Source organism: Pan troglodytes, chromosome 1, assembly GCF_028858775.2.
Source record: "Pan troglodytes isolate AG18354 chromosome 1, NHGRI_mPanTro3-v2.0_pri, whole genome shotgun sequence".
Taxonomy (NCBI): domain Eukaryota; kingdom Metazoa; phylum Chordata; class Mammalia; order Primates; family Hominidae; genus Pan; species Pan troglodytes.
In genome coordinates, this window is record NC_072398.2 from 134070404 (window position 1) to 134083483 (window position 13080).

Sequence of the window (13080 nt, forward strand, 5' to 3'; positions counted from 1 at the left end):
CAACAAAGAGGTGGAAATAGAAGTCTGTCAGGAAGAATGACAGCATGCAGGAGTTTCAAGGCAGAAGCCATTGTGAGTCAGGGTGAGGCAGTCAGCAGGCAGTGTGGGAGTGAAGATCAATATTGGAGCCTTGGTGTGGGGACAGGTAGTCAGTGTTGGTTCTCTGTTTCCCGAATACTACGTGTATTAGAGTTCTCCAGAGAAACAGAGCCAATTTAACATATTAGATTCCCTCTTATATATCCATACATAACTAATAGGTTATATATTCAATTCCCTCATATATCTATATGCAGCCAATTGGTTATATTATTATAGCCAACAGGTTATAGGTTATATCTGTATGTAACCCATTGGTTATATATAGGTATGTAAAACGGAATTTAATATGGGAATTGGCTCACGTTGTTATAGAGGCCAAGAAGTCCCATGACGTGCCATCTGCAAGCTGGAGAACAAGGAAAGCTTGTAGTGTAATTCAGCCTGACTCTGAAGGCCTAAAAACTGGGGGAGCCAATTGCATACTTAACTCTATGCCTGAATCTGCAGGCCTCAGGACTGGGAGATGAGGTGGGCAGCAGATGGTGGAGGAGATGGCTGGGCGAGTGCTATAAGGCCTACAGTCCAAAGGCCCAAGAACCTAGAGCTCTGATATCCAAGAGCATGCGAAGATGGATGTCCTAGCTCTCACTCCGGAAGAAAGAATAATTTGCCTTTCCTCCACCTTTCTGTTCTATGCAGGCCATCAACCAATTGGGGGATGCCCGCCCACATTCTCTTTACTCAGGGCGTATTTTCTTTACTTGGTCTACTGACCCAAATGCTAATTGCTTCTGGAAACACTCTGACAAACACACCCACAAATAATGTTTTACCAGCTCCCTGGGCATCATCTCTTAACCCAGTCAAGATGATACATAAAATTAACCGTTACACCATAGAACCCTTTTTTAATTTTCTACTATAACAGCTTTGAAAATAATGATGACCTTAGAACTCATCTAGTTCACTTTCCTACCACTACCAGAATCCCATCTCCAACATTCTGGATCATTCTCCCTTTTTGCTACCGCCATCATCCTACAGTCCACCCTTCCTTCTGCCACTATGAGGATCTGGTCACACATTTTCAAATATCTGGTGTTCCCATACACCCTAAAGAATAAAATCCAAACACTTTGCCCAGAATTCAGAGCCCTATGTATAGGTATTCCAGCTTCATCCCCCACTATCTCCCTGACATTTAGTATATTTTAGCCATATAAGGATAAGCTCATCCTGTAGTTCCTTCACTTCATTTCCTTACTTCTCTTCTCCTCCTACAACTAGGCACTGCTTTCCCCTTTCAGAATTTTTCAGCATAGTTTAAATTCCTCCTTCACTGTAAAGATTGTATTAACCTCTGAGTTGGAATTAATTGCTCATTGGATCTGGGTTACATCAGATTGTTTGTGCATGTCGTCCTCTACTTATTTCTCCTTACAATGACGTACGTAAGCCACATGTCAGCTGACTTTACCCAGTCCTGTCCTTCTGGAAATTGCTACAAAATCCCCAGAGATTCTGTTCTCTAGGTTGCTTCTGGCTATAAATTCCAGCTGTCATTGAATTCTGAATCTCCCTCAAACCTCCCTCCTGTTGGTTTCTATTCTTTTCAGCTATATGCCAACCCAACCATGAAACTCAACCCTGTTTCCCTGATTTTCCTCCAAATGTCTCACCAAGACATGTAAGTGTGTAGCAGATGTTCTTAGATAAAGACTATGGAGGAGGATTTAGATTGGAGCAATGCAAACATCTTAAAATTAAATAGTGGCTCTCCCTGTTTATAAAAGTCCTTCAGCCTCATACCAGCAGGCTTTGCTCCTTCTCTCTTGCCCTCTCTTTTCACACTTCCTTTTACCCTCTCCTCTCTTTTCTATTCCCCCTCTCCTTCAAAATTCTACATTTCTCCATGCATAATGCTTGGACCATCTCTTTGTTCTGGTTTCTCCTAAAACATGCCATCAATACCACATTTCCTAAATCCCAACCTAGAGGTATTTCTTCAAAAATACTTACTTTAAAAAATGACAGTTTTTAAAGAGAGACCTGAATTATTTAAATTGTTTCAATATGAAAATAATAATTTTCTTATCTGAGTTCCTTTGAATATGACTTAGTCCTCTTCATAAGGCTATAAACTGCTTTTGGAAGGAACAGCCCCCTGGTCCTCTTTGTGGCCTGGACCCCAGCACCTGCACAGCACTTAGCAGAAAGCAAGTCTTATTTCCATCATCCTTTGCTGGCATTCCATGAATGTCAGACTTTCTTCTCTTGATTGACATTATTCCTAATTCATGATCCGACTTCATCACTTCACAACAAAATGCGTTCTGCCTGCTTTTCACAGGTGAAGTGCCTCCCCCTCTTGTAGCTTATGAACGATGGAACAGAGGGTTAGCAGTCCATTGGCTCCCCGGTGCCTTTTCCAAATTGTCACCCTTCTCCCTCCGCTGTTTATTCCACCTGGAGGATTCTCTTCCCCTTTCCTGACCTCACGCCTCCACTGCACCACTTGCCATCCTACCTTCACCTTATCCTTCAGAGTTTAGCTCGGATGACACCTCTTCTAGAAAATCTCTGACCCCTCAGCCTGGGTTAGATACACATTGTCACTGCTCATATAACAGTTTGTGTTACTTCTGCCACAGCCCTTGTCACAGGGTATTGCAATTGTTATTAATGTAGTCTCTTTAAGGTCACACACTATCCTTTCTATATAAATTTCAAGTGTCTGGCTCCTTATAAATGTTTTCTGAATGTATGAATCACAGCTTTTCTGTAAGTACGATTTTTTACTTCATGTCATATTTGAAAACCTATTTATATACTTTAATTTGTTTCTGAAAGTAATTGTTTGGGATTGTTTGACAATTCAAACAACCAGAAAGATTTTGTAAATATATTCAAGATATTCATTCATTCATTTATTCATTCATTCATTAAGCTTTGAAAAATTATATTCAGCACCTATTATGTGCTGGATCAAAGTTACCTGTCTAGGATCTCAAGCTGGGCAGATGGACACATAAGCTAATGATGATAAGGCAGTGCAGTAGGCACAGAGATTAAAATATGCCCAGGATATTCTAAACCACTGGGCAGGGAGGGTAATCGGTAAAGGAGATTACTTAGGTGTTATGAAGACTGAGCTGAAACTAAATAGCCTAATTGGCATGTACCAGGTGAAAAAGACAAGATGGGGTATTCTGGCAGAGGGGATGCATGAGCAAACATGGAAACACAGAGCACAGTACACAATGCAATAGAAGCAGTTAAGGCTTATGGGAATAAATTGGCAGGCATGCATTTTGCAAATATTATTCCATTTAATGCTTATACCAACATCGTGAGTTTGATACTGTCATTCTCATTTCATTGATAAGGAAAATTAGTAGCAGAATAGTAAAGTAATTGGCTCATAGTCACACAGCTAATGAGTGCAAAACTGATTTTAATGCAAATTTGACTTCTAAATTATTTCCCTCATCACTATGTGAATGTTGACTTTCTACTTTCACTATGAAACATGAACTATCTCTGCTTTTGACCAATTTAGATATCACACATTTGATCAAAAGTTGTAGCTTATATTTATCAGGTTAAACTAATACTCATATTTCATATATTTTACATGTCCAATGCCAGTGTACTGATTTGCATCATTAGCCATCACATAGCACTATGGTAATGTGTAATATGTAGATGGACTTTCTGTCTCTGTCTTTTTATTGTGTTCCACTGTCCAAATTTGATAATATCATGAAACATTGCTTACTGTTATATCAGTGATTAAGCATTACATGCCACTTACATATGGGAAAATCTGAGCTTGTGATTCTAAACCATGCTAAAACTGATTTTGAAATAAAAATCAGCATCAAATGTAAGTAACTGATTACTTTCATACTTGAAAAGAGGAAAGAAGAAAAGTAACTGAATTCAGAAACTACAGAACAGAAAAGAGACTTCTCATCTCTATCTCCTGTGCTACCTTGAATCATGCTGAGCACAGAGATTGAAATTAGGGTGAGTTAGGAACTTTACCTGGATTACTTTATTTAAACCTCACAATGGCCATTTTATAGATAATGAAACAGACTCAGAGAACCCATGCTCTCAACCATTATACCACACTGCTCCCATATTTTTTATTTTAGGTATCCAAGAACTACTTCAATTAGCTTTTTGAGTTTTTTAAAGATCAACTCTTTGAACATTTATTTTCTTGATTTTTCTCTGCAATTATTGGTCATTTTATTGAGTTCAAACAGTTTTCCAAGGAGTCTGGCATATTATTCCTTGAGATAACTGCAATAACCAGGTATATTTGACATACAATTCAATCTGACACTAGCCCTTAATGAATAGCAAAAGATACTTACAAAATTAATAACAATGATAATTTGTACTACACTGTCTGGAAATTGTTTAGCCTTTAGTGTAGCAAAGGACAGTTCCTGGCCCAGAGTGGATATTCAATACTGTATTTGTTGAATAAATGTCAAAAGACTGATAAATAATAGAGCTATGTCATATGCAAACATGTCTTTTGGGAAAAAAAAGTCAACTTTTAGATATCCTTTACATGTAACTTATCCTTTAGTCTGTCAGTTGTATAGACACAACACACACACACGAAATAGGTATAAAGGAGATAGATAGATAGATTTCAGGTTTATACTGAATAAGATACATATATACATATATATATATATATGATACTGAGTGATATATTCTGACATAAGCCGGAAATATTTTCATCTTTCACATATTACAATTTAGATATCAAAGTAATTACTTGTCTTCTTGTTATGGTTTCCAATTAGATAAGAGAGTGTGATTAAGAACATAAAGTTGATCCATTACAGTACTACAGACTAGTGCTATTAGGCAACTTGCTGCCATTCTCATAAAAATTATGCAATTTAAACTGGAAGATGCAAGTGCTTGTTTCTATTACAAACAAGAACCCTTTTCTACTTCATAATATGCTCAATTACCTTTAGATTGATCCATGAATAAATTATAATCCAAATAGACTTCTTTACCTTAAAGCTTTGCTGGCTTAAGGTATCATTGTTGATTCATTATGTTGTCACTTTTCTATCGGCAATGTAATGCTTTTTTTATATCTGGATAGAGACAGTTTTAGTGTAAGATACTGTTATCTTTAAATGAGTAGGATTTAGCCTTTCTGGTGAGAACAAATTCATCAATGATGAATCCCTGGAGAAACTATTGAAACAAAACTCACACCATTTCTGAGCTTTGTTCAGTTCATCAGTTACAAAGCAGCTTTTGATAGTCCTAAAGAACTTTTTCCTTTGTTTAAGAAATATAGCATGACGCTCAAAACCTCTCACTTTGAGTTACCGCAGGCTACAACTTTTCTGTAAGAAAATAATGAATGAAGAGGAAAAGCTCCTGCTGCTGGCACTGTCAGGTCCTGCTGCTTCTCCTCCTGCAATAGGAAATCAATTAACTATATGTTCAGGCAGAGATTTGAACTAAATGCTTTATTAATCATCACTGATTGCACACACACACAGTGGCCAACTATGCATTCATCTTCACTCTTTCTTAGCTTTGTTTTGCTTGCTTGCTTGCTTTATCCTTCTTCCTTTTTTTTTTTTTTTTTTTTGCAAGATCAAAACACAAATGTATGCCTAAATGTAGTATGTGTAAAGGTGATCGGTTGATCCTTTGTTGCAGGAGAGAATTGATGTTTTTTTGTTTTCGGAAAACTTTACTTTTAAAATGTTCAGTACTTAAATAGCCTTAGGACCACTTTAATATATACAACATATTTTTTAAAGCACTTAAATTTTCAAACTAATAAGGAAAGCAAAATGTCTACAGCAGCCTTGAAGTTTTGGAAGCTGGTTATACCTTAGTCTCTGAGAGCTCCATGTAGCAGTGAGGAATTAAACAAAAATGAACCCAATTTGATGTGGAGATGCTTGGTGGAAGGTGGAAGGAGCAGTCACTGATATTTGGTATTTTTTTTTGCTTTCAATTAAAAAAAATTGGCAAGTTTTCCTTTTAGTCCATTAATTCTTCTAACCAATGCACAAAGAAAATCCTGTAGGAATCTTTATGTTAAATTGAGATTCTCTCTTTAGGACTAATTATAAAACCAATTAGCACATTAGAAACTTAGCATGTTAGCCAGGGGAAGGCTGTGTAACATAATTTATGTATGGCAAATGTGGTCAATCATTGCAAAAAATGACAGAAAATATCAGGCCGTTGGATATTTACACAGGCTGTATTATATTCAGCATCAAAAGATTTTCAAAAATTTATTGTTATTATTACCATTGTTGAAATAATTTGAAATCATTATGGTTTAAATTTAACTACATTCATTGTCTGCATTTGGATAAATAATAATCTAAATGAAAAAATATACTACCCTCTGATGTACATTTAAAGGAAGATAGATTAAAAGGTTGCAAGAATGATTTCTTTTGAATGGCCTTTACAAAACTCTTAGGTGAAATTAGATGATGTTGAGTAAGGTAAAGTCCAAACAGAGAACCATGTAAACCCCAACAGGGAAAATAATGGTTCCGATTTTCATGGAGCCTGCTAACCTGAGGCATCTGCTAGAACCAGAGGTCATATGTTTCAACACTTAACCGTTCTTGATAGTCTTTGAGTATATTAGATTAGGATTGAGATGCCCCTGAGGTATAAGAGAAGCACGCAGGGGGTGACATTCTGAAGATTTATATCATGTGGACATGTGCTCGCCACCTTATGTGGTGTTATCTGACCCCAAAGGCATTTCTTTGGCACCAAGTGTAATCCCTAACACCTCATATACCTCATATGCCCCAAGAAAAAGCCATTTCATAAAAGCATTGTCTTTTAAGGATGCTTATATATGTGATAAGGACTTGTTTTATACTCTTATTTATTTTATGCTTTTAGCAAGTCACTATCACTTGTTTTATAGCAAAATAGATACAAAATACTATCTCCCTCCATCCTATCATTTCATATTACTGCAACAATTAAATATTACAAATTAAGAAAGCATTAAGGTGTAGAGATGAAGTACTCAGTTCTAGTCTCATTGTATATAAATTAATTTGGCATTCATAACATTGTTTCCATTTACTTGACTTGTTGACATAATTATAATGAATTGATAATGGAAGTAACAATCTTAGATATTTCCACATAAGTATGTTCTTTGCTAACATGAATTACAGTTGCAGTTTGCAGTTCGGCTTAATTGGAACATGGTTTAAGTTTAGCTTACCTACTCTACTGAGGTCTCTAGAGGACCAGAGAACTCATTTTCCTGGGGCGTTATGCAAGCTGAAATGTGGAGGCCAGTGTTTTGAAACAAGTGTGATTTTTCACCAAAATACTTGCTAGGTCAGAGATCAGGATGACCTTCGAGTGCTGTAGTTTTCCAAACCTCCATCAGCTAGATAAATGGACTTTATTCTGCAGGAGAGAGAGGGTATTTTTGCAGTCTTATGAAAGAGACCTAGCAATTCCAGGTTACAGGCCGACACAAAACATTTGGAATTCAGTGATGTCTATCACCAGCAGTATGTGTCAGTAAAAGTGAAGATCAAAGGTTCTAGAAGAGGGGAAGGACAAAGTGAAGAGAAAATAATTGTGGGATAATGAATGGCATGAGGGCATTTTCGTGTTAACTTGAAACCACTTAGCATTTTTCCATGACGCCCAGGTATCTTTCTAAATGAACTTTGTAAAGTACAATTGGATAACCTTGAAATTTAAAGCTCCATGATGTGATTTTGAATACTGATGGAGTTTGTTTAAGCACTGTAAGATTTCCTCTCCTTTTCATTTCTATTTTTGCCTCCATGCAAAATAAAATTTGTTTTCTGTACAGAGAAATCAATATTTTTACCATTTTTGTTTTTCAGCTATTCCAGTAAATTGCAATCAACATTAGTTACAATCTTTAAAGAGATGTAGTAAGAATTTGAACACAATAAAATAGAGATACAGATGAGAACTTTGGCGAAGTACCTTTGCTATTGACAAAAGCATTTGTCAGGGACTACAACTGTGTCTATATCATGCTAAAAACCTGATGAAGGGGAAAAAAGCATCAATAGGTTTCACCTTCTGTCTATACAAACCAAACAAATGGTTTAACTAATAGCTGTTGTTTTATGTGAATGGGTTTGGTTTGCCATTGTGAACTTTCTTCCATTTAGAAATGTATTTTAATTAACATTTGTATATGTAATACATACATATTTGGTAAAAGTATTGTACTGTTGTGTTCTTTTTAATAATTAACGGAACCTGATACCGAGAAGACTAGTGGTCCAAAACAATGAGTGAAGACCTAGTTACAGTATACATGAAACAATCCCTAGACACACATTTGTTTGTTGATAATATTTATATGTTTATATCTTCCCATTTTTCTCTTCTCTGAGCTAACATGCTTCCTTATTTGTGTGTTTTCCTTTTAGAAACTGCCAAGTTTTGGACCTTATCTGGAACAGCGCAAGAAAATCATAGCAGAAAACAAGATTAGACTGAAAGAACAAAATGTAGCTTTTTCACCACTTAAGAGAAACTGTTTTATCCCCAAAAGGCCTATTCCTACCATCAAGGTAAAAATTATGCCAACTATATAAGTATGCCTACTTTACTGGTTAAATATACAAATATAGTTAAAATGTTTATTTACTGCTTAAATGTATCACTAATTTGGTTTTAGAATTATAATGAAAGTTTTAAAAACATCTGTCCATGGTGAAAACTGCATTTAAATTATAAAATAACCTCTTTTATTTGCATATTTTATACTTTTTAGAACACTGGCAAGCATGCATGTCATGGAAATTTTTATATACATTAAATGTATCAGGAGATATTAAGATGAAATTCCTAGTTTTCTTATAGTCACTTAAAAATTATTTTAATCCATAATTAACTCCAAGATATCTTGTATTAGTCATGTAGTACAACTCAATTATCAATAAGTACATCAATATCAATGTGATCACTTGAAAGTTTTGGAAAAACTTTCTCTGGTTTGGCCTCTGGAAAGCCTGGACATTTATTTGGGTCTCAGGAGATTATTTTCTGGTAATAACAAAAATTACACTAAGATAGAATTATGAGTATGTGTTACCTTTCTTGATTTTTTTCCTTAAACTTTTCATTTTGACAGAAATGTAGATTCACATGTAGTTGTAAGAAATAATACAGAGAGGTCTTGTGTACCCTTTATCCAGTTTCACCTGTTTTGCATGTTGCAAAACTATAGTATGATATCACAACCAGCATACTGACACAGACACAATCTACCAATCCTATTCAAGTTTTTCCAGTTTTACTTCTATGTGTGTGTTGTATTTAGTTCTGTACAATTTTGTCATGTATGGAGGTTCATGTATCCACCACCACAGTCAAGATACAAAACAGTGCCATCACCACCAGGATTCCTCAGGTAACCCTTTTGTAACCACGCCTTCTTTTTTTCTGTCACCCTCAAGACAGTATTGTTTCCAAGCAGTCATAATGAGAAAAATGGAGGTGTTACTGGATGGCATTGTGTCTGAAATCATCATCACTAAAATGTAGTTTGCAGTTACTGAAATTCATTCTTCTGTATTTGATGACACTCTACTCCTACATCTCCATTTTCTGTTTGAAATATCAGCTGAAAAGCTTGCTTTTATGTGTTCTCAAGTAGACCTCACTGAAATTCATCTTTAGCAGTCAACTGGAGACTGGAACCCTTAAAAATTCCTTCTACCTATGAAGAAAAAAAAAATGTATCTCATGCTAAAAACAGTGGTCCAGACTCAATGTTCCAAAATTTCAGCAATACAGAGTTCCGAAAGGGCAAAGGGAGTGGCTGACCACAAAGCGTGCCAGCACTTCAATGCCATCATTCTAAACAAAGTGAACATTTGGGACTTTTAACAGCATAAAAGCCCTAAATCGTCTCTTGAGTTGTTCATGTTAAATTATTTTTGTGCCACTAAAAGTATGAACTGAACAAACTGAACACTAATGGAATGCGAAGGCCAGAACCTACAGCCCTTCACGAGCCTTTTTGCCAATGTGTGGCTATGACTACTATATGATTTGGAGATATAGTGTGTCCGGAATTGGTTCCTGCCCAGGGGTTCATGGTCTCGCTGACTTCGAGAATGAAGCCGTGGGCCTTCGCAGTGAGTGTTACAGCTCTTAAAGGTGGCAAGGACCCAAAGAGTGAGCAGCAGCAAGATTTATTCCGAAGAGCGAAAGAACAAAGCTTCCACAGAGTGGAAAGGGACCCCAGCAGGTTGCCACTGCTGGCTGGGGTGGCCAGCTTTTATTCCCTTATTGTCCCCTCCCATATTCTGTTTTTGTCCTATCAGAGTGCCCTTTTTTCAATCCTCCCTGTGATTGGCTACTTTTAGGACCCTGCTGATTCGTGCGTTTTACAGAGCGCTGATTTGTGCATTTTACAGAGTGCTGATTGGTATGTTTTTACAGAGCACTGATTGATGCATTTTACAATCCTAGTTACAGAGTGCTGATTGGTGCATTTTACAATCCTCTTGTAAGAAAAGTTCTCCAAGTCCCACTGGACCCAGGAAGTCCAGCTGGCTTCACCTCTCAATAGGAATTCTCCCAGCTTTCTCTCTCTTCTTAATCAATTTGAATTAAATGTAAAATCTCCATCTCTAGGCATCTTTTCCTTAGGTGTAAAAATTTCTAAAGGAAGATATTATTTATATTTGAAATAAAAGAAGTGCAATATGATTATGAAAGCATTTTTACCTTTTCTAGCCCTCAAATCTTTCAGAGATTATATATTAAATATTGATAACTTAGACAAAAAACAAAACAGAGCAAACAAAAAATCTGTGGTTGCATGAAAGCCCGTAGATCATTAATCAAAAAAAATCAAAGTCAGAATTAAATAAACCAAAGAATTGTGAAGTCTTGGATGTAGATAAAGATTTCTGAAGTATCAAAGAGGGATAAGGCATCTTATTAAAAATAGTGCAAGTTTATGTTCCTCTCCTAAGTTGTCTTACTTTAGAGGTTATCCAGAGTGAAATGTCCTTGGTGTTACATGTTACATAAGCCTCAAGACATTGTAGATACCATCTTACCAGCATCTTAGACCTTATCAGTGTCAACATCTTAATGGGCAGCTGTGGTAGATTTTCTCAATGTCTGGTGGATTTTCCACTACCTTGGCCTTCTCCCCAGAATGTCCATACTCATTCCACCTGTTGTCATTTCTAGGCAGATGCTGTGCCCTGTCAAAAAACAAAATAGTAGCTGATAGTGGCGAGGTTTTCGGGGAAGCGAGCATTTTCAGTTTTTATAAATGCAGTTATCTCTTTAGAAAATTAGAGATTAAACTTGTTATAACAAATAACTGTATTATAAATATAAAACTGTGTATTTATATTTATATTATACTATAAAACTGTGTGTGTGTATATATGTATATATACACATATACAAACACACACAGAAGTTTTAATTTGTGTAATCATCTCTAGCAAAGGCTCATTTTGTGATTTTTGCCGTTTGTTTGCTTAGGTTAGCCTTTTCTACCATAAGATTATATCAGTATTTACCCCATCTAGTTGTTTTAGGATTTTAATATTTGTATTTTACTTCAATTTCTCTAAAATTTGTTTTGCTCTAAAGTATCATGTACAGTTATAACTTTATTTTTTTCCAAATAGACAGTTGTTCCAAGACCTCAATATTTGCATTTTAAAGGGATCCCTTTCATCTCTCAAATTATGATTCAGTGACAAAAATGTACCATAAATTGCATCATTTACTTTATATTCAAATTTTCAACCTCTCAAAATTTTCCAAAACTTTTCAAGGGCAAATCAAAAATGAATTAGACAAGGTTCTAATAAGGATGGTCAATCTCTAGAAAAAAGTTTTATGCCGTAAGTAATTATTTGTGCCATAATAAACAATTTTTAAATCTTTATAAATGAAAACTTCTAATTAAATTCAAAATTCTGGGTTCTAAACTCCTTATTTAATTAATACCAAACTTAAGATACCCCTTTTACACTTCTACAAAACAAAATTATTTCTTGTCCTGTAGCTTTGATCCTTTACTTTGAAATATGTTTAATATGATTCCTTTTTCCTTCTGATATTAACCTCATGGAAGAGGTAGGGGAAGGTGGGCCTTGAGAAAATCACTGAGTTCAGAGAGCAGCGTGTAGTCTCATATGATGGAAGCTGAAGAACAGGTTGGGGAAAGTAGAAAAGGATTGAAAGAACATGATGTTGGTGTCTGTATTCACCTCTCTGCTTCCTTCTCTCTGTATAATCTTCCTTTATGATAAATCTAAACGTTTCCTACACAATGACTCCACTATTCTCCATCCCAGACATCTTTTCTATACTTCAGACTTGTGTCACCATATCTTGGGGTCACCTCCACCTGCATCGTCTGACCAAGGAACCCAATAGTCATCATACTTAGAACTAAACTGATTCCCATTCCTTCCAAACCTGCTCTTCCTCCTGAGTCCTCTGTCTCAATGAACCCCATCTTACCTAACTCAAAAAGCTGCAGTTCAGCCTGGATGTCATCTTATTACTCATCCTATTCACAAGCTAGTCAGCAATGACTATTGTTTTTATCTCTTACATCTCCCTCCTCTTACATTCTTTACATAATGCTGAGGCCTCAGTGTGTTGCTTATATATTCTTTCCATAACGCTGAGGCCTCAGTGTGTTGCTTACATATTGTTTCCTGGAATTCTAAAACATTATATTAACTGCCCTACTTTCTTTTGTCCTCCTTATCTAATCCATTCTCCAACTATTATGAAGGACTCTTTTAAAAATGTAGGACTGTTTGTTTTATCCCTTGCTTAAAATTCCCCCATCGTAACCGTAATCCTAAGGTAAGCTCCTTAGCATAACCTTTAGACCCATCACATTTTAGCTTTTCCTGGCCCAAGAAGCAGCTTCAATGGAATGATGAGAAGTAGAATCCAGGAGGTGATAATTTGAGGAATGAATGAAGACTA

The 13080-nt window shown here is 36.0% G+C and overlaps 1 protein-coding gene across 7 annotated transcripts in view; it reads left to right on the forward strand.

Annotated features, from left to right (window-relative positions):
* Window positions 1-13080, forward strand: part of DPYD (dihydropyrimidine dehydrogenase) — an 841255-nt gene that overhangs the window by 811825 nt on the left and 16350 nt on the right. For all 7 annotated transcript variants that reach the window (XM_513583.8, XM_009425982.5, XM_063799227.1 and 4 more), the window contains one exon: window positions 8520-8663. In XM_513583.8, coding sequence (XP_513583.3) covers window positions 8520-8663 — 144 coding nt within the window. The remainder of the gene's footprint in view (window positions 1-8519; window positions 8664-13080) is intronic.